The sequence below is a fragment of the Jaculus jaculus genome, chromosome 5 (assembly GCF_020740685.1).
Source record: "Jaculus jaculus isolate mJacJac1 chromosome 5, mJacJac1.mat.Y.cur, whole genome shotgun sequence".
Lineage (NCBI taxonomy): Eukaryota > Metazoa > Chordata > Mammalia > Rodentia > Dipodidae > Jaculus > Jaculus jaculus.
Window position 1 is genome coordinate 164984871 of NC_059106.1, and position 25890 is coordinate 165010760.

Here is a 25890-nt window from a genome sequence, read left to right on the forward strand (position 1 = left end):
GATCTGCAGCTTGCCCACGGAACTTTGTTTCCATTTGCCGTCAAAAATAATCCAGTGACACAACCAAATGATATGAGATATAAAGTCTGTGTGCTTATATGTATGTTATTACATATGCAAATGTATTATATGCATGTTATGTGTGTATTATGAAAGTTCCTTCCCAAATGCAAATATGAGGTGTCTACTGAAAATCTGTGGTTCTGCTCTTTCTCCACTGCTACAGTAATAAGTGGTCTGTTGTAACAGTTTGTAGAAGTAGGTTTTTTAAAAAAAATATTCTCTGGGCTGGAGAGATGGCTTAGCAGTTAAACGCTTGCCTGTGAAGCCTAAGGACCCCGGTTCGAGGCTCGGTTCCCCAGGTCCCACATTAGCCAGATGCACAAGGGGGCTCACGCGTCTGGAGTTCGTTTGCAGAGGCTGGAGGCCCTGGTGCGCCTGTTCTCTCTCCCTCTGTCTTTCTCTCTGTGTCTGTCGCTCTCAAATAAATAAATAAAATTTTAAAAATATATTTTCTAATATTTATTAATTTTATTTATTTGAGAGATGAAGAGAGAAAGAGGCAGATAGAGAAAATGGGCACACCAGGGCTTTCAGCCACTGTAAGCATACTCCAGATACATGTGCTACCTTGCTCATCTGGCTGACCCTAATCCTGGAGACTAGAACCTGGGTCCTTTGGCTTATCAGGCAAGCACCTTATCTGCAAAGCCATGTCTCCAGCCCATAGAAGTGGCTTTTAGTGGGTCATTTCAACCTCTAAATTCCAGTGGATCTTACCTCAGTCAGGCATGGAGGCATTTCTAAGTGAGGGAACTTGGACATCCCCCCAAAAGCACAAAACTCTTTCTAGGGAAAGCATTCTGTCGCCTTCCTTCCTTGGACCTCAGGTTTTCCTTCCTTGGACCTCAGTTTCTTTGTTTGCACAGTGAGAATACTGACCCTCAAGGTCCCTGTCTCCCAAATTTCAGAAGTATGAAGTGAACTACTGTTCCTGTGAGGTTGCCATGGTGGCACAGGAGCTGCATAGGGCTTAGGAAAACGGTCACAGCTCCTTATCTTCTTCCTCCATTTCAGTACAACGCTGACAAGGCCATCGTGGACAGCGGCACCACGCTGCTGCGCCTGCCCCAGAAGGTGTTTGAGGCAGTGGTGGAAGCTGTGGCCCGCACGTCTCTGGTGAGTCTTGGGACACTGGGGAGTCTTCTAGAACACTGGAGAGCAACACTGGGTGTTCTGAGTGTCTGAACTGTTACTCTGCATGCTCTGGACACTCTCAAGAGTGGGTCGTTTATGAAACCGTTAGTTACAAGTTTACAGTCTTACCTGGATGTCAGTCTGCAAATGATGCCGTCAGCTCAACTCAGGGCTCAACTCAGCATGTGCAGTAGGGGTTAATGCTGCAGAGCATGGTTAGGTTGGTGGGGTAAATGTTCACCTGTAGTCACCTGTTGCTGACTGACAGGACCATGGTCTGGGAAACGCGTTGCTAAGTGACTGTGCCCGTACGCGCACATCACACTCTTACACACTTACTTACACACCGATGTGAGGTGGGCCGGTCCACATCACACTTACACACTTACTTACACACACACCGACGTGAGGTGGGCCGGGCCGGAAATGCACAAACACAAAACGCATGAAGCCACTGCCGAGTTACATGGAACACGGCTTCACAGGGAGCATGAATCTTATATGCTCACGGATGCTCTCCACGAGCCGTGAAATGTTCAGTACACTGAGGCAGAAACCAAGAGCAAGTTGTTCACAATCCTCATCACGTGTTACATACTGCGCATAATAGTAGTGCTGAGCTTTACATAGCAGCGTGTTTGTACCACAAACAGGACTGAAGTGTTGGACTGTGATGATACAATGGCTGTGATGTCACCAAGCCTTAGGAATAGGACACCTCCAACATAATAGTGAGTGTGCATGTATATAGAACTGTGTGTGTGTGTGTGTGTGTGTGTGTGTGTGTGTGATAATGCAAGTATGTGTGCAGATGCAGCTCTCTTTGAATATGAGAAGGCCAGTGGAGAACGTCAGGTGTCGTTTCCCCCCCCCCCCCATAGCTCTTCCATGTGTTTTCTTGGAACAGAACCTCTCACTGATGTGGGAGCTTGTTGTTTTCACAAGCCCCAGCGATTCTCTGGTCTCTGCTCCCCTTAGGGTTATGTTTCAGATGTGTGTTGTCACACCCAGCTCTTTACATGGGTGCTGAAGAATAGAGCCCAGGCACCCTCAGGACCCCTTAGGTCCTCATGCTTGTCCAGGAAGCACTCCTAACTACTGGGTGATCTTTCCATCCCCTCCATCATAATTTTCTGGGACCCACATTCCACACATGGGCTATCACTGACTGAGTCACCATTATCTAGCTATATTATCTATCTATTATATATTAAAGCAAGAAGAAGGTAAGATTGCATTGATGCTCTTTAAAACAACTCAGATAAATCCAAAAATATCCCCTTTGGTCTTTATCCATATTGTCCTGGCATCTTAACTCCTGCTTTTATGAAAAATGATATTTCTTTCATTGACTGGGCATGGTGGCATACACCTTTAATCCCAGCACTTGGGATGCAGAGATAGGAGGATCTCCATGACTTCGAGGCCAGCCTAAGACTACATAGTAAATTCTAGGTCAGCCTGGGCTAGAACAAGACCCTACCTTGAACAAAATGGAAAAGAAAAAAATCTTTTTTATAGAAGTTAAAAGTCATTTGGCCAAATTAACCCTTCTTTTATGGCCATGCTCTAAAATACAAATAAATCCTATTTGGGGACACCATGCCTTCGGAGATCTGCCTGTTGTTTCCCCCAGCATCACCCCAACTTTCCAGTCAGCACAAAGCAACTGGCCTGTACAGCACTGGAGTCAAATGCTGCGTCAGTTACTTGCTCAGCGCCGTGAGGACACAGGACCCGAGGGAGGAAGGACTGATCCTGCCTAGGGTTCTGGATCAGTCCATCATGGGGCAGGGGGAGGTTGAGGCAGAGCGGAGCAGCTCCCGTCAGAGAGGACAGGGTGCAGAGACAGGGAATGCAGGAAGGGACTGGGGCAAGATACTGCTCCAAGGACATGGCCCCAGTAACCTGCTTCTTCCAACCATGCCTCACCCCCTACCTCTTACCATCTCTGAATATCACCATCTTGTTTTGAATCCCTCAAGGAATTAATGCATTAGTAAGGTCAGAGCCCCTCGGATCCAGTCGCCTCCCCGAAGCCCATCGACCTGGCACCCAAACTCCAACAAACGAGACTTGGGGGGCTCTTATGGGTAGAAGCCTGTGGTCCAGCACAAGAATTCCGCTCTGTTATTTCTATTTCCCACTATTTAGTATCGGGATGCTCAGCTAGTGTCTTCCTTCTCTCTGCATCTCCCTCTTCCTCCTTCCATTGCAACCTCTTTCACACTTGCCTGCCGTGGGTCAGGGCGTCCAGCTAGCCGGCCTGGAAGATCTGGGCACCAGCAGCTTCTCCAGCCGTCGGGGGACTTGGTTGTCACTGCCACAGCCTGGCCTGTCGCAGGTTCGGCCACCTCTGTCCTGCTCTCTGTCCTGTCAGTGTGCTGCGCCATTGCCACACCCCAGCCTCGGGGGCTGCACTGAGTAGACCAGAAAAGGAGACTGAAGAGAAGACCTTTCTCGAACCCAGTGTCCCAACGGCAGGGGCGCAAGCACAGGAGTGCTCCCAGCCACGCAGTGAGCGAGCCTGCGCCGCCGCCTCCCGATGCAGCCTGAGAAGGGGTGTTGGACCAAATGGAGACCTCTGATTGGACGGATCACAGACTCACCCCTCGGCACCAGCCACAGCGCTACCGCTGCTAAACCACAGGGGAAACGCTCCTCCTCTGGGCAACGTGGACAGGGTTGCGTGGTCACTGAGAGTTCACCGAGGCTTGTGTCTCCTGGCGCAGACCAATTTCAAGCTGACCTAGCTGAGGCTGTGTCTTGCGGAGCTGGGCAATCTGCAGTAGTCCTTACGCACCTGTCTCAAGGCGTCTGTGGCATGTTCGCCACAGCCGGTGCTGGCATAAGTGTAGTCCAGCTGGCTGTCAGATGGGTGGTCTGGAGGCAGAGGGGAGAGTCCAACACCTGCTTCCTAGAAAGCCAAACTGCCCCAGCTCCAAATCTTCATTTATTTGTAAGAAAATGAACAGCAGAAGGAGTTCTTACAATCTAAACTAGAGAAGTTATCAGTAATCGATTTTTAACATTGCTTCACGGTGCTTAACAACCTGCCTAGTGTCCAGGAAGAGGAGGACTCCCCCTCCTATCTGTCTCACGTCCACTCAGGTATCTCCTTGCCAGACCAAACACAAGCACTTCATGCCCAGCCATCTGTGGGTGGTGCTGGCATGGGGCTGGCCAGCTGCTGCTGCACCCAGGTGGCCTAATCCCGGCAAGGACTGGCAGACACACCACCGTGGCCGACTGGTGCATTGGCAGATGTGAACCCAAACCTCACAGGTTGAAATCGGCGTGGAAAGAACTCCCGGCAGCCCCGCGGCTCACAGGGAGCAGTAAGAAAAATACAAAGGGCTCTGTTAGGACTGAAGGGCTACGCAGTGGACCAGAGCAGCTGTGATGGAGTACGGAACAAAGCCTTATCTTTGTGACCAGCTGGGAAACTAAAAGAAAAAAAAAACAAAGCCAAATCAGTTTCTTAGTGCTGTGAAGTTAGAAAGCTTGTTAAAAAAATCAGACTCAAAGTGTAGAGCAATGTGCCCTGTGCTTAAGCGGTAAGAGCGCTGTGGACAGAGTTAGTGTGAGGGCATCCAGGCTCCGTGTCCTGGGCCGTGAAGGTTTGACAAGTGTCCCTGGAATGAGTGTGGAGTGTCAGGTGTGCGGTCAGCAAGCGTGCTGTGCAGGTGGGCGGCGGGGCCAAGGTGTTCGCACCCCTGAGTTCATTTCAGCAAAGGATGACTTAAGGAAACCACGAGGCAGGAGCAAGGCGCTTACGACATGTGTTTACCTTGTCTAAAATTATCCTGTGACTTCACTCGGCACCTGCTCCGGGAAGAAGAGGCCCACGGGTGGTGCTTGTGGGCGGGAACATTTCACAGGGTGGGCCAGCGCCGCCTTACAGGGCAGGGGCCACCAAGGGTTGGTCCCTTTACCTACGCAGCTCATGGAAGCTGGTCCTTTGGGCCTGGGTTTCTCCTAGTTAAAAAGAGGGTGTCTTGGGCTGGACACATGGCTCAGCAGTTAAGGTGCTTGCCTGCAAAGCCTAACAACCTGGGTTTGATTCCCCAATGTCCGCAGAAAGCTAGATGCACAGAGTGAAACATGTATCTGGCGTTTGGCTGCAGTGACTAAAGGCCTTGGTGCACTCATTCTCTCTCCGCCCCCTTGCAAATAAATAAACAATTTTAAAAAAAAGAAGGCATCTTAAAGGCAGAGTAATTATAGTTTTGCGTAAGGCAGGGTAACACATAGCGTCTTGGAGCCATGGGTCAAATCAGCTCTGCTGTGGGGACCTTGTGGCTCGGCTCAGCACTCACCCAGCTGTGGAGAGCCCGGCCACAGGAGAACGCTCATTGTAAGATGGCTTCGAACTTTAAAACTGATCCGAGGTTGGAACCCAAAAGCCCCTGGGGAGAGAGTCAGGCACTGATTACAACACACAACTCAGGAAGTGCCCCCGACAGGCACAGGCATTAAGAAGCCGGCAGCCCAGCAGGCAGATGTGGATGAGGGAAGCCACCCTCCAGGCCCAGACACACACGGAGGCACACTTGGGTGTCCCATGTTGGCAGCCACCTTTTGACCCCTGCTCCACTCATGTTTTCCGACAGGACTCTGAACCGCACACGAGTGAGGACAGGCATGAGATAGCTGCCCTGAGAGGAGCTAAGTGTTAGTGTAGGAAAACAATCCACGCTCAAAGAGTGTAACTTCGCAGCCTGGTGTGGTGGCGCCCGCCTTTAATCCCTGCACTCGGGAGGCAGAGGTACAAGGGTCACCATGAGTTCGAGGCCACCCTGAGACTACATAGGGAATTCCAGGTCAGCCTGTACTGGAGTAAGACCCTACCTCAAAAACAAAACAAAACAAAATGTGTAACTCTGAGCTGCCCAGGGAGCCCCAGCAGAGTCGGCAGTGTGCTTGATGAACTCAGGAGCAGGGAGGGCTTCCTAGACGAGATGGCATCTGAGCGAAGGTCCGGAGGAGGAGAGGCGTCCAAGAGCACTGTACCAGGAGACCACTAGATGGCTGAAATCATGGAATTCAATGGGCAGGCGATGCCCCCAAATGCTTTGAAGGTCACTTTTCGGACTTCTTTCTTCTGAAGGGCCACTGGTGTTTTTAGTTCCTTTGCGTTGCTGGGACCAACTACCTGAGCAGAAGCAACTTAAGGAAAGGAGGGTTTATTTTGGCTCACAGTTCAAGGGGGCACAGCCCACCATGGCAGGGAAGGCATGGCGGCAGGAGCATGAAGCAGCTAGTCACGTTGGGTTCGATGTCAGGAGACAGATAGGTGAATGCTGGGGCTCGGCCCCTTATGTCTTCTTTGTTTTTTTGTTTTTGTTTTTTGTTTTTTGGTGTTTTTTTTTTTTGTTTTTTAAGGTAGGCTCTCTTTCTCTAGCCCAGAACCTACCTGGAATTCACTATGTAGTCTCAGGCTGACCTCAGACTCATGACGGTCCTCCTACCTCTGCCTCCCAAGTGTTGGGATTAAAGGCGTGCGACACCATGCCCGGCCAGCTCTCTCACTTTGCTCCAGTCCAGAACCCCAGCCCACAGGATGGCACTGCCTGCATTTGCGGGGATCTTCCTACCTCCGTTAACCTAATGTTACTCCTGCCTTCTTGTTGCTAGAACAAAACACCTGACCATAAACAGCTGATGGGAAGAAAGGGGAAGTTTCATAGCGGCTATAAAAGCATGGCAACCCATCTCACCACCGCAGCTGGCGGGAAGCAGCCAGAATGAGCTTCCTTGTACTGGCAAGCTGGGTTAATGAACCTCAGGGGTCCCCAACTCCAGCAAGGCTCCACCTTCCAAATTGCCACCAGCTAGGGACTGAGTCTGAGTCTTAATCACAAACACATGAGGGTATGAGGAACAGTTCACACCCAAACTCCCACACCTAATCAAAATAGTCCCCCACAGCCTCGCCCAGAGGCTCTAAGTGATTCTTGGTCTTGTCTGCTGACACAGACCATTCTGTTCTGCGGCTTAGGGAAAGTTACATCACCTCTCTGTTCTTTGGTTTCTCCACTACAATGTGTGAAGAAACTGTTACCACACTCGTTGGAGCCTTGCAGGATTGAAGTAATTACTGCTGCCAAGCGATTGTGAGCGTGCCGAATCCTAGGAAGTTCAGATTCAGAATTATTATCTTGTCATCGCCATCACTCTTCCAGGGAACTGATGTCCCCGCCACTCTGTCCAAATGAGACATTGTTTATCCCCGTGGGCGGTTGCCACAGGGACCAGGACAGCTGAGAACTGTTTTCCTGTCGATGTGCCAGTCCGGTCCCCACTTCTCACGGGATGTGTTTTGTCTAGATTCAAGAGTTCTCTGAAGGCTTCTGGACTGGGGCCCAGCTGGCGTGCTGGACAAACTCTGAGAGCCCTTGGTCCTATTTCCCCAAGATCTCCATCTACCTGAGAGCCGAGAACTCCAGCCACTCGTTCCGGATCACAATCCTGCCACAGGTACGGACTTGGATCTCTGCTTTTCCTCCTTACCGTGAAAGGTGACACACAAAAGTCATGTCGCCTCAAGCCTACGCACCTCTGCAGCAGAGCTGGTTCGGTGACAGGGCCATTCTCAGAGAGGAAAGAACCCTATCGTGTCCTGGAGCCTGAGCTTAGACCTGGGCACGTTTTCTGTGCCTGCTGCCACCCCCAGGAGCTAAGGGCAGCCCAGATTCCTGGGTTGGGGACCTGGCCTCCTTTTGCAATGGGGAGTCCACAGAGCCCCATGGAACCCAGGGAAAAGGGACTGAGGACATTCGGTAACCTGCGCCGGAACACCAGTCCCATTTAACTTCATTCGTGTATGAGTAAAGAATAAGGCTGGGTCTGGAGAGATGGCTCAGTAGGTAAAGTGCTTGCCTTGCAAGCTAAGGACCTGGGTTCTTTCCCCAGCACCCAGGTAAAATGCCAGGTGTGGTAACACACGCCTGTCATCCCAGTGTTGGGGAGGGAGTACAGGCAAATCCCTTGGGTTCACTGGCCAGCCAAGCAAGCCTAACTGGTGATCTACAGGCCAATGAGAGTCCCTATCTGAAAAAGCCTGGCATGGTGGCACATGCTTTTAATCCCGGCACTCGGGAGGCAGAGGTAGTAGGGTCACTGTGAGTTCGAGGCCACCCTGAGACTCCATACTGAATTCTAGGTCAGCCTGGGCTAGAGCGAGACCCTACCTCAAAAACCAAACAATAAAAACAAAAGAAAAAAAGAGGTGGACAGCTTACCTGAGGAAAGACACAAAAATTTGTCCTCTGGCCCCCACATACAAATGTATATCTGTACATAGACCTGTGCCCATACACATATGAACACACACACATACCTATAAAGAGAAGAAAGCTGGGGCTGGAGAGATTGCTTAGTGGTTAAGGCACATGCCTGAGAAGCCTAAGGATCCAGGTTCGATTCTTCAGGTCCCACGTAAGCCAGATGCACATGGTGGCACCTGCGTCAACTGCTGCTGAACAGAATAACTCTCTTGTGAATTGGCTTTCAGAGTGTTGCAGTCAGGTTCATATTGCTGGTAGAAATCACCCAACAAAGAGCAGCTTCTGGGAAAAAAAGAGATTTATTTTGGCTTGCAGGCTCGAGGGGAAGCTCCACGATGGCAGGGGAAAACAATGGCATGAGCAGAGGATGGACATCACCCCCTGGCCAACAGAAGGTGGACCACAGCAACAGGAGGGTGTGCCAAATACTGGCAAGGGGAAACTGGCTGTAAAGCCCATAAGCCCGCCCCCAACAATACACTCCCTCCAGGAGGCATTAATTCCCAAATATCCATCAGCTGGGAACCTAGCATTCAGAACACCTAAGTTTATGGGGGACCTGAATCAAACCACCACACAGAGCTATCAGGCCTATTTTCTAGTTCTCTCATTGATGGGGAATCCAGTGTTTTACAGTAGATTTTATACTGTTCCTGTTCCTTTTTTGCCATGACATATTTTCTTAAAAAAAAAAAAATAATTTTCTGGGTTGGAGAGATTGCTCAGTGGTTAAGGCATTTGCCTTTAAAGCCTAATGACACAGGTTCCATTCCCCAGTACCCACATAAAGCCAGACACACAAAGTGGCACATGCATCTGGAGATCATTTGCAGCGGCTAGAGGCCTTGGTGCTGCCATTCTCTCTGTCTCCCTCCTCTCTTCCTCTCTGCTTGCAAATGAATAAACAAAAGTATTTTAAAAAAATATTTTCTGAGCTGGGCACAGTAGTGCACGCCTTTAATACCAGCACTTGGAGGCAGAGGTAGGAGGATTGCCATAAGTTTGAGACTACCCTGAGACTACATAGTGAATTCCAGATCAGCCTGAGCTAGAGCGAGACCCTACCTCGGGGAAAACATTTCTTTTTTCTATTTTCCATCTTCCCTCTTAAATTAACTATGAACTCCGTGAAGATGCAGATAAGTACCATAAGTTTCATAAAGCATCCCTCCCCCCAACACCGGTGCTGGCCAGCAGCAGCCAGGGGCAGGGGAACTCCATGCCAGGTGAAGTCAGCAGGGGCCTTGTCGCCATTTAAAGTACTGGGGACTTAAGGCTCAGATTACCGGATCCGAATCACTTTAGAAGGATAAAAACAGAAGCCGGGGAGATGGCTCGGCAATTAAGGGTGCTTGCTTTTGAAGCCAGCCAGCCCTAATTCAGTTCCCTAGCCACCCACAGAAAGCTAAATGCCCCCCCACACCAAAGTGACATAAATGCCTGGCATTCTGTTGGCAATGAGAGGCCCTGGTGCAGGCATGAACACACACACACACACACAACACAAATAAATAAATAAAGTTTTTTTTTTTTAATTATGTTAGGGATTTAGAGAGAGAGAATTGGCACACCAGGGCCTCAGCCACTGAAATTGAACTCCAGGTGCTTGCGCCACCTAGTGGGCATGTGCGACCTTGCGCTTGCCTCACCTTGGTGCATCTGGCTTACGTGGGATCTGGAGAATAGAACGTGGGACCTTAGGCTTCGCAGGCAAGCGCCTTAACCGCTAAGCCATCTATCTCTTCAGCCCTAAATAAAAAAATTATAAAAGAAAAAAAAAAGGAATAGTGATCTGCATTTTACCCACAGTGAGTTTTCTAGGTGGGATGTTCCAGAATGTAGACGTCTTAGGGGAAAGGACTGAAGACCTCAAAGGCAGTGGAGCTGACAGCTTCAGATTCGCTGAGATGAACTTCCAGACCAGGCACAGTTATGGAGGAAGGGATATGTATTGAAGCTTACAGATCCTGGGGAAGTTTCATAATGGCAGAGGAAGCCAGCCTGCTTTCACAGGTCTAAGCAGAGAGAGAGAGAAGCCAAAAGCCACACAGCACACTTCAGGAACTCCAGGAGTAATGAGGTACTTTGCATATCTTTAGATTGGAATTTTAAACCCTCCACCACACCTTAGGGCTGAACCCTAAGATCCACCCAGTGACTTGCCTCCATCCAAGTGACTGCAGACGCAAACTATAAACTAATAAACACTGAATATATTGGGGGCCATCTATTCAAACTACCACGGGCAGTATAGCTGAACAGAGGATGCAATCTGGTGATAAGAGGTTTAATCATATTCTTTGCACTGCCTGGAAACCACCATAACATTGTGCCCACAACATGCCTCCTGCCTCCCCCCCACAATGAAACAATTCCATGAAAAGCCCAAATAGTTCCTTGTCATATATGAAGCAATTGATTCTGACGCAAGCAACCAGTGACCAAATCTTATGTGAACCAGTTTGTAGTTCCGGTCGGTCCTTCCTTGTGTGTCCCAGTGGACTTCTAGAAGGAATCCAGACCAAGATTGAAACAGGTGGGAAAAGTTCTGTTTTGCTGGATCTCAGAAAAAAACAAAAAGATTGTCATCCTTAAACTAAAATTGCATAAGTAGACAAGCTGGAGGTATTTAGAGTGAAATTAAGCAGGGGGTTTTGCACGTACTTGCACATGTGCACATGTGTTCATGTGTGGGCTAGTGTGTACATACATGTGGAAGCCAGAGAATAAGCTAGTCTCACTCCTTAGGCACTGTCTATTTTTCTTCTTGAGATATGGTCTTTCACTGGCTTGGTGTCCACCAAGTAGGCTAACCTGGCTGGCCAGTGAGCTCCAGCCATCCACCTGCCTCCACCTCCCCAGCACTGGCATTATAAGTGTGTGCCACCATGCTTGGCTTTTTAACATAGGCTCCAGGGATTGAACTTAGGCCCTTGTGCCCTTGTAAGGCAAGCACTTATTCAACTCATCTATCTTCCTGAGGCTGACCTGGAGCCGACCAACAGAACTTTAAATTCCACTGTTTCATTTGGGACTTCTCTCTCTCTCTCTCTCTCTCTCTTTTTTTTTTTTTTTGTTATTTTTATTATTTATTTGAGAGTGACAGACAAAGAGAGAAAGAGGCAGAGAGAGAGAGAATGGGCGCACCAGCCACTGGAAACGAACTCCAGACACATGCGCCCCCTTGTGCATCTGGCTAATGTGGGTCCTGGGGAATCGAGCCTCGAACCGGGGTCCTTAGGCTTCACAGGCAAACGCTTAAACCGCTAAGCCATCTCTCCAGCCCATATCGTGCCATGATCTTTACATTTCCTGTGCCAGTTTGGTGATGGACAGACAGATGCCCACACTGGTCAGGTCTGCATTGCTGGCAGAAAACACTGGACCAAGAGCAGATTGTGGGGGGAAAGGGTTATTTTGGCTTACAGACTCGAGGGGAAGTTCCACAATGGCAGGGGAAAACAATGGCATGAGCGGAAGGTGGCCGTCACCTCCTGGCCAACATAGGATGAACAATAGCAACAGGAGAGTGTGTCCAACACTGGCAAGAGGTAGCTGGTTATAACACCCATAAGCCGGCCCCCAGTAATACACTGCCTCCAGGAGGCTTTAATTCCCAAATTGCCATCAGCTGGGGCCTAGCATTCAGCACACCTAAGTTTATGGGGGACACCTGAATCAAATCACCACTTTCTATCCCTAGCCCTCATAAACTGATAACCATGCATGATATAAAATACGATGCATTCCGTCCATCTTTAAAAGTCCCCATACATTTATTAATCCTAATAATGTTCAAACATTCGCATAATCCAAGGTCTTTTAACTGAGTCATAATACCAAAAAAAATCCCCCTCAAAAAACCCTTAATGGCACATGTTGCAGTCCGGTTCGCATTGCTGGTAGAAATCACCCAACAAGGAGCAGCTTCTGGGAAAAAGAGATTTATTTTGGCTTACAGGCTCGAGGGGAAGCTCCACGATGGCAGGGGAAAACGATGGCATGAGCAGAGGGTGGACATCACCCCCTGGCCAGCATAAGGTGGACTACAGCAACAGGAGGGTGTGCCAAATACTGGCAAGGGGAAACTGGCTATAAAGCCCATAAGCCCGCCCCCAACAATACACTCCCTCAGGAGGCATTAATTCCCAAATATCCATCAGCTGGGGAGCTAGCATTCAGAACACCTAAGTTTATGGGGGACACCTGAATCAAACCACCACAGCACAGAATAAACACTCACACTGCAAAATATGGCACTGGGCATTGCAAAGAAATATTCAACCAATACAATATTTAAACAGGGCAAACAGCAAACTCTGTAGCTCCAATTCCAACAACTCTAGTTAGTGACAAGTCTCTAAGCCTGATAATTCTAACCAGCAACAAGCTTCTGTAGTGCCAATTCTGCTCCTCCAGCTATGCTACTGACAGTCCTGGGAAGCTTCATGGGGGACCGGCAGCTTTCTTTAGCAGCCATCTCGTGGTCCCGGCATCTCCGCTGGGTCTCCACTGCAATCCACGGTTCATCCTCATGGCCCCATGGGGTCTCCATGCAGGCATCCAGTAAACCTCTTCACACTGCCCATGGCTGTTTCCAAAACACAAGACCATGTTGCAAATTCAATGACCCTCTCTTTCCTGCATTTCTTATACTCCATAATACCAGGTGGGGTGCCAGTTTATTAATTCAGGGAAGAATAAAGCAGAGTTTGAAGAACAAGACACTCACTCCATATTCAGGCCCCTTCAAAAGACTACATTCTTCCTGTTACCACAATGCAGGCCAGCTAGCCCAATCTCAATGGTTGTAATCTCTCAAACAGTTGCAGTTGAACAGGTAGCAATTTCAGTCCAAATTTCATTTTTTCTGTGCCATATCCCTCTGCTCCTACCAGTCCATTTCTATGTAATGCATCCCTGTACAAGTTCTCAGGATATGGGCATAACAGTAAGCCTCTCACTCAAACTGCTTCTAGCGCAGTCCTGATGAAGCTCCTTCTCACCCTCACAGTTTTTAGTTCTTACTACATTCAGCTCTCTCAACTCTGATCAGAATAGCCCATCAAGCTGTACTTATAGCACTGCAAGATATATCTCAGGCCAAGGTTTTAAATTATTCCACATTCCTCTTGAAAATTAGCTCCAGAAGGCCAAAGCCACACAATTAAGTTTCAAGCAGCAACAGTCCCACTCCTCTGGTATTACTATTGTAGTCAGATTCACATTTCTGCCAGAAAACACCTGATCAAGAGCAGCTTGTGTGAAAAGGGCTTGTGGGGAAAGGGGGCGGGGTGGTATTTTGGCTTATGGACTCAAGGGGAAGCTCCATGATAGCAGGGGAAAACAATGGCATGAGCAGAAGGTGGGCATCATCTCCTCACCAACATCAGATGGACAGCAGCAACAGGAGAGTATGCCCAACACAGGCAAGAGGAAGCTGGTTATAATACCCATAAGCCTGCTCCCAATAATACACAGCCTCCAAGAGGCTTTAATTTCCAAATTGCCATCAGCTGGGGACCTAGCATTCAGCTCACCTAAGTTTATGGGGGACACCTGAACCAAAGGACCACAGTGTCCTTGTGTTGCTGCACCAGGACTCTTGATCTTATACTGTGAGTGATATCAACAGTGTCATCAATCTTCTCTCTATGTAGTTCCTTTAAGCCTGGGTGGTGGAGGGGGGTGGCGGAGGGGGTACCTTCTGGAGAAGCCAGGACGTCCAGTTTGGTGCCATCATTGGTTCTCCTCTTCAACAAACAGCTCTACATTCAGCCCATGATGGGAGCCGGTCTGAATTATGAATGCTACCGATTCGGCATCTCTCCTTCCACCAATGCGCTGGTGATTGGTGCCACAGTGATGGAAGGCTTCTACGTGGTCTTCGACAGAGCTCACAAGAGGGTGGGCTTTGCAGCGAGTCCCTGTGCAGGTAAGCTTTGCAAGCATGGGCGGGGACCCCCAACAAGACAACCCAGGTGAATGCGCCCACCTGGGACAATGCTGGATGGCATGTCCGTTTTACTTCTCCTCGCGCTCGACCTCGGTGACCAGGGGTCTTGAGGTTTGTCAAGAGGTGGAAATGAGGTAATGCCCATGAAAGGATTTGTGTTGGTTTGGTAGAGTTGAGCTCAGGGGTCTCATATGTGCTTGGCAAGTGTCCCACTTCTGAACTATGTCACCAGGCTTTTTTTTTTTTTGTATTGTTGTATTTCAAACTCAGTTTGTCCAAAGTTTCCCAGGCAAGCCTTGAAATTGCAATCCTCCTGTCTTGGGCTCCCAAGTAGTTGAGATTGCATGCCTGTGCCGTGAGACCCAGCACACTGAGAGCCGAGGCGAGCAGCTCAGGAGAACCCTCCCCATTGCAGCCATCCCACGTTAAACTGAAAGTCTGTCCCCATACCAGGGATAAAAGTGCTCTGTGGCAGCCTTACTGCTCACTTACAGATTATTGTATTTTTAGGGTGCTGGGAATGGAGCCCAGGACCTCATGCATGTTAAGCACATGCCCACCACTGAACTGTATTTCCAGCCCATGAGTTACAAATTTTTGATAGTTAAAGCCAGATGAATAGAGAAGAGAAAGCGTGATGAGCTGTGTATGGTTCTCCCCTGAAGGAATCGTCATCATGGACTAAGAAGTGCAATTGAAATAGTGCTATTTTTTCAAAATCTCAAGTAATACACCAGGGAGCCGTTTCTCCCACAGAACACGTTGGGAGGGGTGCTGTGAGGAGCCTCAGTAGTGACAGCCTCAGGGTCCAGCTGGAGGCCTGGGCTTCACAAGAAAGCTGCTGGGCTGGGTAAGCCCCTCTGCGGGCCAAGTACCCAGGGTTACTGCTGTTCCCGGAACACCTGCTCCCAGGGAAGGACTAGGCGCTTGTGACTAGCCAGCCACACTGGCATGAAGAAGAAACCATCACACGATCACGTTGCTGGGGACAAGTGGAGAGAGAGAGAAGGGGAGAAAGGAAGGGAGGTGGGGAGGGAAAGCAGGCAGGCATTGGAGGTATGCACTTGCAAAGTTAACTCTAGGAAGGCTGAGACAGGCAGGTCTCCAGGACTCACCAGCCCAGCCAGTCTACTCTACTTGGTAAGCTCCAAGTCAGTAGAAACAACAACAACAACAAAACTATTTTTTAAAAAAAGGGGGGTGGTGGAAGTCAGATGTGGTAACGCACGCCTTTAATTCCAGCACTTGGGAGGCAGAGGTAGGAGGATCACTGTGAGTTTGAGGCCACCTAAAATTACACAGTAAATTCCAGGTCAGCCTGAGCTAGAGTGAAACCCTACCTCGAAAAAAAAAAAAAAAAAAAAAAAAGGTGGACAGCAGTCCTGAGGAATCACATCTGAGGTTGTCATGAGCATACATGTATACACACAAGAAAATTACCCAACCCCAAAAACATATATTATATGTGGCTATAACATATAAAATTCTTAAAAATTAACACACACTTCTTTGGCTTGGTCTAACAGAGTGGACTTGGGGCCTTCAGACTTGCCGTGCTTTTAGCTTTGCCGTGAGCAGATGTTTACCATTCGTGTATGCCTGAACTCTCCCAGCCTGTCAGGGGTTGCTGAGACCTTTCTCTGTAGCATGATTGGGATTTTGTGGCCTGAAATGACATAGTGTTTTCCATCCATGAATACGTGACTTCTTAACCAAGGGACTCTGTGCAGTAAAGGGACTTTGCCCACACTCTTTGTGCCTTGGTGACCTTAGATCTCCTTAAATGTTCCCATGGCAGCAGCCGTCACTGTCCACTTGATCCCACCGGGAGCATCCTAGCAGTGTATTCTCTGCTCCAGCTTGTCGTTGGGCATGGTTGGATATCACTCCAGCAAGGCAATGGGGTTGGACTCATTTCTCTCTGGATTCTTGTTACATGCTTTTTATCCATCTTTTGTTGCAGCTTTAAACAAATGTACTTAAGCATTTGATTTCACCAACTGCGAGACGATACTCTGATACGCAGTCTCCTCTGCAGAGCAAGTTGTTGAGCTGTTAGAGTGATAGCTTTCCTCGGGGCGACTGTTCCAGGAGCCAGCTGGTGCTCTGTGAGCCTGGAATAAATAGAACAGAGACCTCCCCCCCCCCCACTTTTCTTTTTAAGTTTTCATTTAAACTATAGAAAATCATTCAGTCATTCCCTAGGTTCTGAGCCCCCTCACAGAAACCCAAATGCTACAGCGGTGTGTGCACATCGGCTATTTTCATGCAGCCGCATGCACGAGATCGTCTCTGGCTGCCTCATAACCTGCAACGCCGTACAGGTCTATACGAGCTGCTCCTCTATTGTATTGCTCAGGAAATAATGGTGACACAAAACCTCGCTGTGTTCAGTACAGACAGTTTTCTCTTTTTACAAGTAGTTTTCATCCAAGGTTGCTTGAATATGCAGATGCAGTCCCCACAGATACAGAGGACCAAGGACGCACACAGTGTAGCTCCACAGAATGGCAGGTTCAACCATTAAAACTTGTTCATACAGTGGCCTGTGCTCACCCGTGCTCATGCAAGGAACCCTAATTGCATTATTCTTTTGTTTGTTTTTATTTATTTATTTGAGAGTGACAGAGAGAGAAAGAGGCAGTTGGGGGGGGGGGGGAGAATGGGTGTGCCAGAGCATCCAGCCACTGCAAACGAACTCCAGATGCGTGCACCCCCTTGTGCATCTGGCTAACGTGGGTTCTGGGGAATCGAGCCTCAATCGGGGGTCCTTAGGCTTCACAGGCAAGCGCTTAACCACTAAGCCAACTCTCCAGCCTCTAATTGCATTAATTTTAAAAAAGACATCAAAGTAGAAATGGAACTAGTTGTGAATAAGCAAGTATTCAGCAGGAAGGAGATGGGGGCAAAAAAAAAAGTAATGGGATAAATATGATCAAAGTACATTTTATGCATATATTAAAATTTGTCAGTAAGTGAGATATTTTTTAAAGTCTTGTCTAGGCTATAAAGCAAGTTCAAGAACAACCTGGACAACTTAGTGAAACTCTGTCTTAAAAATTGAAACATAAGCCAGGCGTGGTGGCGCACACCTTTAATCCAGGCACTCGGGAGGCAGAGGTAGGAGGATCATTGTGAGTTTGAGGCCAGCCTGGGATTACAAAGTAAATTCCAGATCAGCCTGGACTAGAGTGAGACCCTATGCCCCCCTCCAAAAAAAAGACAGATCGAGAGAGAGAGAAAGAGAGAGAAAGAGAGAGAGAGAGAAATTGAAACACAAGCCAGGTATGGTGGCACATGCTCTTAATCCCAACACTCAGAAAACCAAGGTAGGAGGATCACTGTGAATTCCAGGCCAGCCTGGGCTATAGTGAAACCCTACCTCAAAAAAAAAATTTAAACACAAAAACGAAAGATGAACAAAAAGTGCTGAGAGATAGCTCAGTTGTAGGGCCCTTGCCTAGCAAATTAAATTAAAATGCAAAAATCACCAGTTTGTCCTACAAATAAAACAGTATAGCTGATATTCCTCCTCAGAATTATTCTTTTGTTCAGAACTAGTCTTTCTTAAGATTTTTAATATTATTTATTTATTTGTTTGTTTGAGAGAGAGAGAGAAAATGGGCCATGTCAGGGCCTCCAGCCATGGCAAAAGAACTCCAGACACATGAACTACTTCATACATCTGGCTTACATGGGTCCTGGGGAATTGAACCTGGGTCCTTTGGCTTTGCAGGCAAGTGCCTTAACCACTAAGCCATCTCTACAGCCCTAGAATTACTCTTAATCCTGACACTAATATGTGTATTCTCCTAGCATCCCCCCTTTGACTTTCATATCAAGATCTGATACCTTTCCTGCCCACCTCTCGAAACCTCATTTTTCCCTCACGGGCTCCTTTCTAGCCTATTTTGTCAGTACACTCATGACAACACACACATACACACACACATATATATACATGTATGTATATGTATGTATGTGGGTATATATGTATGTATATATATGTATGTATGTATATGTATGTATGTGTATGTATGTATGTGCATGTGTGTGTATGTATACATATATATATATCTCCAAGCTAGAATCCATGGGAAAGAATATGTGATGTTTGTCTTTCTAGACCCATTACCTTACTCAGTGTAGCGTTTTCCAGTTTCATCCATTTTCCAACACATTTCATAACTGCATTTTTCTCTATGGCTGATTAAAATTCCACTGTATATATTAGCATGTTCCTCAGTTGATGGACATCCGGGCTGATTCCATGTCCTGGCCATTGGGTAAAGGACAACCCTCAGCCCTGATGAGTAAGTACCCCTGTGGGAGCTTGTCCACACATCTGGGAAGATGCCCACGAGCGGTAGAGCTGAGTCAACATCCAGAGAACCCCCCCCCCCCACACACACACACAGACACTGTTTTCCACAGTGGCTGCATCAGTTTACACTACCACCAAGAGTGAATAACAGGGGCTCCTCTTTCCCCATACCTTGCCAGCATTTATAGCCAGCCATTCTGACAAGGCGGACTTGCATTTCTCTGATGGCTAAGGATGTTGAATACTTTGTAAGATGTTTATTGGTCATTTGTATTGCTTCTTTTGAGAACTCTCTGATTGGTGCTATAATCAAGTTTTTGTCAGCAATTTGTTTTGGTATTATTTAGTTGTATTTTTGTTGTTGCTCTTTGTATTTTCTATGTAGTAATCCTGTACCATAGGTTTAGATGGCAAAGAGTTTCTCCCATCTTGCAGGTTGCCTCTTCCTCAGCGTCACATAAGCGTTTTATTTTCATGCGGCCCCCTTTATCAATTGTTGATCTCACTTCCTGAGGCAACTGGAATTGTACTTGGAATTGCAACTCCCACATCTTGATGGGTTTTCCTGGTGCTTTGTTTCTACTAACAGTTTCAGAGTTTCAGGCCTCGCATTAAGGTTTTTGATCCATTTGGAGTTGATTTTGTCTGGGGTGAGAGTTAGTGGTTTAGTGTCATTCTGCTACTTGTGGAAATCCCATTTTCGCGGCATATTTCTTATGTGCGGGTTAACGCCAGGCACTTGTAGCCTCCTTGGTGAGCTCCAGACCAATGACAGACCTTGTCTCACAGGATGACACCTTAAGTTGTCCTCCGACCTCCACATGCTCATACATACGTGTGTGTACATGCACTCACGTATACACGGGCACCGGCACCCATGCTCCCACACTTACACACACCTACACAAATGCACAAAAATAATACAATGATATGTCAACCACCTACATTCAATAACTTTAACATTTCCCATATGCCAACATATGTGCATATATTTGTATAATTTTATTGAACGATTTGCAAATAAGTTGCTAAAGTCATAACATTTCACCCATAAATATTTTCATATGCTTCTTAAAAATAAAGTCATTATCCTACTTACCCATAATACCTTTGGTACTTTTTACAATCCCCAATATTTCACATATTCACACCCCTTACAATATTTCACACCCCTCACACACAGACCCCATACACAAAGAAAGAACTACGAGTCTTCATTCAATCTCATGTAATACCTGCCATATTCTGATTTCTCCCAGCTGTTCCAAATGTTTTCCTTGGCTGTTTTATTGAAGGCCAGTTTTCAGTAGAGTGGAGAGGGGCATTTATTTTAGATTAGCATGGGAAGAAAACAAATCTTTGCAAGAAGAGTCTTTCAGGAATACACTCGGTATCTTCATTGGTGTGTCCATCCTGAGGCCCGCAGGCCTCAGGTGACCCAAGATAGCTATGAATGTGGCCTAACATACAACTGTAAACTTTCTTAAATCATCATAAGGGAATAAAGAGATGGCTCAGCAGTTGAGGCACTTGCCTACGAAGCCTAAGGACCCAGGTTAAATTCCCCTGTACCCATGTACTTGCAAGTCCTCTCCTAGGTGTACAAACAGGAAAAATGAGTACGTAAGCCTACCCAGGGCCGTGGCCAGAAGTTCACAGCAGCTCAATTCATAAAAATCTAAAGTAATCCATCCATCTCTTGACAATTACATAAACATGTAAGCTGCCATTGTCATCAAAGTATAAACAATCCAAAAATCCATCAAAGGAACACAGATAAGCAAATGGCTGACATTCCATCCCATGGGACATTGCACAGCCATTTTCTTTTGCTGATGAAAGGTTTTCTTTATAAACATCTCTGAAAGACAAATTCTTAAGAGCCCTATAATGCTTATGTCAGTTATAATTTTTAAAGCAATTCCTGATGCCTTTTAATATCAAAATGCTTATTTTTATGTATTTAACTAGTTCACTCTTTCACCTTGCGGCTCTTGCACTTATTGTTGCATGAAAAGTAGCCTTCCTCGCTAAAGACATTTTCTCTTGTGTGCATGTGTGTGCGTGTGCGCGCGTGTGTGAATATGCGTGCGTGTGTGTGCATGTGTGCTGCATGTGCGTGTGAAGGACAGAGATTGACAATGGTATCTTCCTCAATTGCTCTCCACCTTACTTACTGAGGCAAAGTCTCTCTTGAACCCAGAGCCCAGCAATTCAGCGGGTCTACCTAGCTAGTTTTCCTGGGGTCCGCAGCTCCACCTCCCAAGCACGGAAGTGGCAAGTGATTGCCATGCCCACCCAGCATTTATACCCTCAGACGTGTATAACACATGCCTTATCCACTGAGCCAGTCCCCAACTCCCCAAAAGTATTTTTGATATATTCAGGTTCTTCTCAATGTGATTTTCTTTTTGTATGTGATGTGATGTTACCTGGCATGAGACGCACACATTAGACTGTCCCTCCACAGGGACTGCCTGTTGTTTCTATGGAGAAATTTAACAAATAGTCTCCCTGTTGTTTGCAAATTTGAAATTCCCCAACCAGCTGTTTACCAAATTCCAGATATTAAATTTGTGACTTTCTGTCTCATGGCTCATCCTTCCAGGGCTGGTTCACCCATTTTTCTATCTACAGAGCTTCCTGCACTTCTCTTACATGTTTTTTCTGTTTTGTTTTGTTTTGTTTTAAATATTTTTTAAAATTTATTTGAGAGCGACAGTCACAGAGAGAAAGACAGATAGAGGGAGAGAGAGAGAATGGGCGCGCCAGGGCTTCCAGCCTCTGCAAATGAACTCCAGACGCGTGCGCCCCCTTGTGCATCTGGCTAACGTGGGACCTGGGGAACCAAGCCTCGAACCGGGGTCCTTAGGCTTCACAGGCAAGCACTTAACCGCTAAACCATCTCTCCAGCCCATTTACATGTTATTTTCCTTTGTGAATTTTGTTTTTGTTTGAAATAGAGTCTCACTCTGCAGTCTGGAATAGTCTTGAATTCACTATGTGGCCCAGGCTGCCCTTGAACTTGCAAACCTCTTTTCTCAGCCTCCCAGGATCTGGGATTACAGTAAGGGACCCCATGCCTGACTTGTTAAGCTTTTTTGAATTAAACTGGTTTGGCTAAGAAATAATACAATGATGTATCAACCACCTACATTCAATAATTTTAACATTTCCCATATGCCAATATATGTGCATACATTTGTATAATTTTTTTATTGAATGATTCGCAAATAAGTTGTGGAAATCACAAGATTTCGCCCATAAATATTTTCATATGCTTCTTAAAAATAAAGTCATTTTCCTACTTATCCATAATACCATTGGCATGTTTTATAATCACCAATATTTCACGTATCCACACACCCCTCACACACAAACCCCAAACACAAAGAAAGAACTACGAGTCTTCATTCAATCTCATGTAGTACCTGCCATATTCCGATTTCCCCAGCTGTTCCAAATGTTTTCCTTGGCCGTTTTGCTGAAGGCCAGTTTTGATGGAGTGGGGAGGGGTGTTTATTTTCAATTAGCCTGGGCAGAAAACAAATCTTTGTTGTTGTTGTTTTGGTTTTTCGAGGTAGGGTCTCACTCTAGCCAAGGCTGACCTGGAATTGACTATGGAGTCTCAGGGTGGCCTCGAACTCATGGCGATCCTCCTACCTCTGCCTCCTGAGTGCTGGGATTAAAGGCGTGCGCCACCACACCCAGCAAAAAACAAGTCTTTGCCAAGAAGTGTCTTTCCTCCCAGGAATACACTCAGTCTCTTCACTGCTGTGTCCATCCTGAGGCCCACACACCTCACATTGAAAGCACAACAAAACGTTGGCATCTCAGTGAGCTGTCGTCTCTGCACAGTGCTGACTGTGGCCGGGTTCTGTTGCTGTTCTCCCATTGATGAAGACTTGGCCTTATTTCTGAGCAAACTGACGGACTGACAGACTAACTTTTCTCTCTCAAAGGACTCTTCTGCTCATTTGCTTTGCAGTGGTCTGTGGCGATCTCACCTTGCGCGGGCGTGCTTTCCCCTGGTGGGGAGCACAGGGTGTCTTCGGAAGGGTTCCCTGCCACAGAGCCTTCCGCACCCCCACACCTGATTGTGTGAATTTATGGTGCAGCCACGCTTGATGAAGGTGGGAGCTTGAAGGCTCCGATTCTCGCAGGAGACCCCTTCCTCCCCTTCTCAGTCAGTCGCCCCTCCCCAGACCACGGGCTCCCCGGCTTCTCCGGGAGCCTCCCTGACCCCTTCACCAGTGGGAATGACCTTCACAGGCAACTTGCCTCTGGGCCCCACTTCCTTGATAGTTAAGGTCAAGCCTCCTGCCACGTGATTTTCCTGGAGCATTGTAAAAGAAGTGTGTAGTAACCCAAAGTGGAAAGGGATCAGACAGACCCAAGAAAGATTCTATCAAGTAGAGCTTGGCAAATAAAGGAGTTTGTTGGTTGTTGCAGTCAGGTTCGCATTGCTGGCAGAAAGCATAAACGGAGGTTTATTTTAGCTTACAGACCTGAGGGGGAGCTCCACAATGGCAGGGGAGAATGACAGCAAGAGCAAAGGGTGGCCATCACCCCCTGGCCAACATCGGATGGACAATAGCAACAGGAGGATGTGCCAAATACTGGCAAGGGGTTGAAACTGGCTCTAATGTCCATGAGCCCGCTCCCAACAATGCACTCCCTCCAAGGAGGGGTTAATCCCCAAGTCTCCATCAGCTGGGAACCTAACATTCGGAACATAAGTTTATGGGGGACCCCTGAATCAAGCCACCACATTGGCGTTCCTTACAGGGACAGCTGAGGGACAGCAATGGCACTAAAAGGTCCCAACCTCACTTATGTTTTACTCTTACATACTTTAGCATTTCTAAGATTACGTATCACTGGGCCGAAAGCTGACGCGTGGGGGGAGGGTCTTGTGAAGGTCTTGAGCCTTGCTTCTCCCTCCCCGAGGAAATATTCTCAGCCCATTGTTGTAGATCTACCAGTCTGCCGTGTTATTCTTATTTTGTGGTCATGCCTGTGGCACAAGGTTACCTGCAGGTCACCATAAACACTGCGCTCCATGATAAGACTGCTCATATCAAACTTGGAGGAAACAAGCCAGGTGTGGTGGCGCACACCTTTAATCCCAGCACTCGCTGTGGGTTTGAGGCTACCCTGAGACTACATAGTGAATTCCAGGTGAGAGAGACCCCTACCTTGAAAACAAAGAAATAAAAAATGCGGAGGAAACAGCTATACTCCATGCTCCCACCTACTAAATGCCCACACCCCACCTGAGCATCGAGACTCCAGCCCACGTGCATACTTTGGGCCAGGGGACGGCACTTCTGGGTTTAGCCACATATCTAAAATTCAAGAGGGGGACTGGAGAGATGGCTTAGCGGTTAAGCGCTTGCCTGTGAAGCCTAAGGACCCTGGTTCAAGGCTCAATTCTCCAGGACCCACGTTAGCCAGATGCACAAGGGGGCGCACACGTCTGGAGTTCGTTTGCAGTGGCTGGAAGCCCTGGCGCGGCCATTCTCTCTCTGTCTCTCTATCTGCCTGTATCTCTCTCTGTCACTCTCAAATAAATACATAAAAATGAACCAAAAAAAATTAAAATCCAAGAGGGCTCTGAGCACACTGGTTCATACATATGGTCCCTACTACTTGAGAAGATGAGGCAAGAGCACCAATTGAGCCCAGTGGGTCAGGGTCAGCTTACATAACACTGCAAAACCCTGTCTCTTTTTAAAAAATGCCAGCTGGGAGTGGTGGCACATGCCTTTAGTCCCAGTATTCTGGAGGCAGAGGTAGGAGGATCACCGTGAGTTGGAGGCCACCCTGAGAGTACATAGTGAATTTCAGGTCAGCCTGAACTGGAGTGAGACCCTACCTCAAAAACCAAAAAATAAAGTAAAAATAAAAATAAAAGCCCATGGTGCATCTCAGTGATATATCATATACTGAACATGCCGTGGCCCTGGGTTCAATTCACAAGACCTAAAAATAAATAAATAACAAGTGAAGATTGGGCTGAGGTGATGGCTCTGTGGGTAAGGGTGCTGGCTACAGAAACATAAGGACCCAGGTTTGACACTCGGCCCTTGAGTAAAAAGCCAGGCATGGTTGCTCACACCACACCCCAGTGCTGAGTGGGACTGGATGGAGACAGGAGATTTGAACTAGGTGTCCCCCATAAAGTCATGTGTCCTGAATGCTGGGTCCCCAGCTGGTGGCAGTTTGGGAATTGGAGCCTCCTGGAGGTGATGTATTGTTGGGGGTGGGCTTATGGGTGTTACAGCCCACCTCCCCCATCAGCATTTGGCACACTCTCCTGCTGTTGTTGTCCACCTGATGTTGGCCAGGAGATGATGCCCACCCTCGGCTCATGTCGCTCATGGCATCCCTTCCCCTAACCATAAGGGTGGGGGGGCTCCACATTTAGCAAGAGACTCCATCTCAAGGAAATAAAAGGGAAGAGAAATAGAGGTGGACACCCAGCCCTGTCCTCTGGCCTCCACTTGAATGTACATAGGACAGGATGTACGTAAACATGTGCATACACCACACACACATGCACACACACACACACACAGTGTCATGTCTATGTTACGATAAGAGGAAGTTTCATAACAGTACCCACCAAATTGATGGCGACAAACCCAGTGCCTTTTACTGACTCTATGATAAGTTTTGGTTTTGGGGTTCTTTTTTTCCGCAAGGGGAGAGAGAGAGAGAGAATGGGTTTGCTAGGGCCTCTAGCCACTGCAAACAAACTTTAGATGCATGTGCCACTTTGTGCATCTGGCTTCACATGGGCACTGGGAATTGAACCAGCGTCATTATACTCTTGGCAGACAATCACCTTAACCACTCAGCCATCTCTCCAGCCTGGCTCTAAAGTAATATATGTGAGTCAGACAGCTCTTTGTGTACAGGACTGGGCTTCATGACAAGGGTTGGATGAGGATTGGAGTGAGAACCCCTTCATTAGAATTCCATGACCCACAGTGTCGACTTCCACGGGGTGTACCAGTGTGGTGATGCCAAGGTGAGGGGAGTTACCGAAAACTTCTTCACTTGTCTTACCCGGGCCCCGGCCCCTCCCCACCTCGCCTGCTGGCCTCCAGCAGAACCAG

At 47.6% G+C, this 25890-nt stretch overlaps 1 protein-coding gene across 1 annotated transcript in view; it reads left to right on the forward strand.

Annotated features, from left to right (window-relative positions):
* Positions 1–25890, forward strand: part of Bace2 (beta-secretase 2) — a 103696-nt gene that overhangs the window by 65324 nt on the left and 12482 nt on the right. The window contains exons 6-8 of the mRNA XM_004654492.3: positions 1078–1179; positions 7528–7677; positions 14253–14421. Of these exons, the coding sequence (XP_004654549.1) occupies positions 1078–1179; positions 7528–7677; positions 14253–14421 (421 nt within the window). The remainder of the gene's footprint in view (positions 1–1077; positions 1180–7527; positions 7678–14252; positions 14422–25890) is intronic.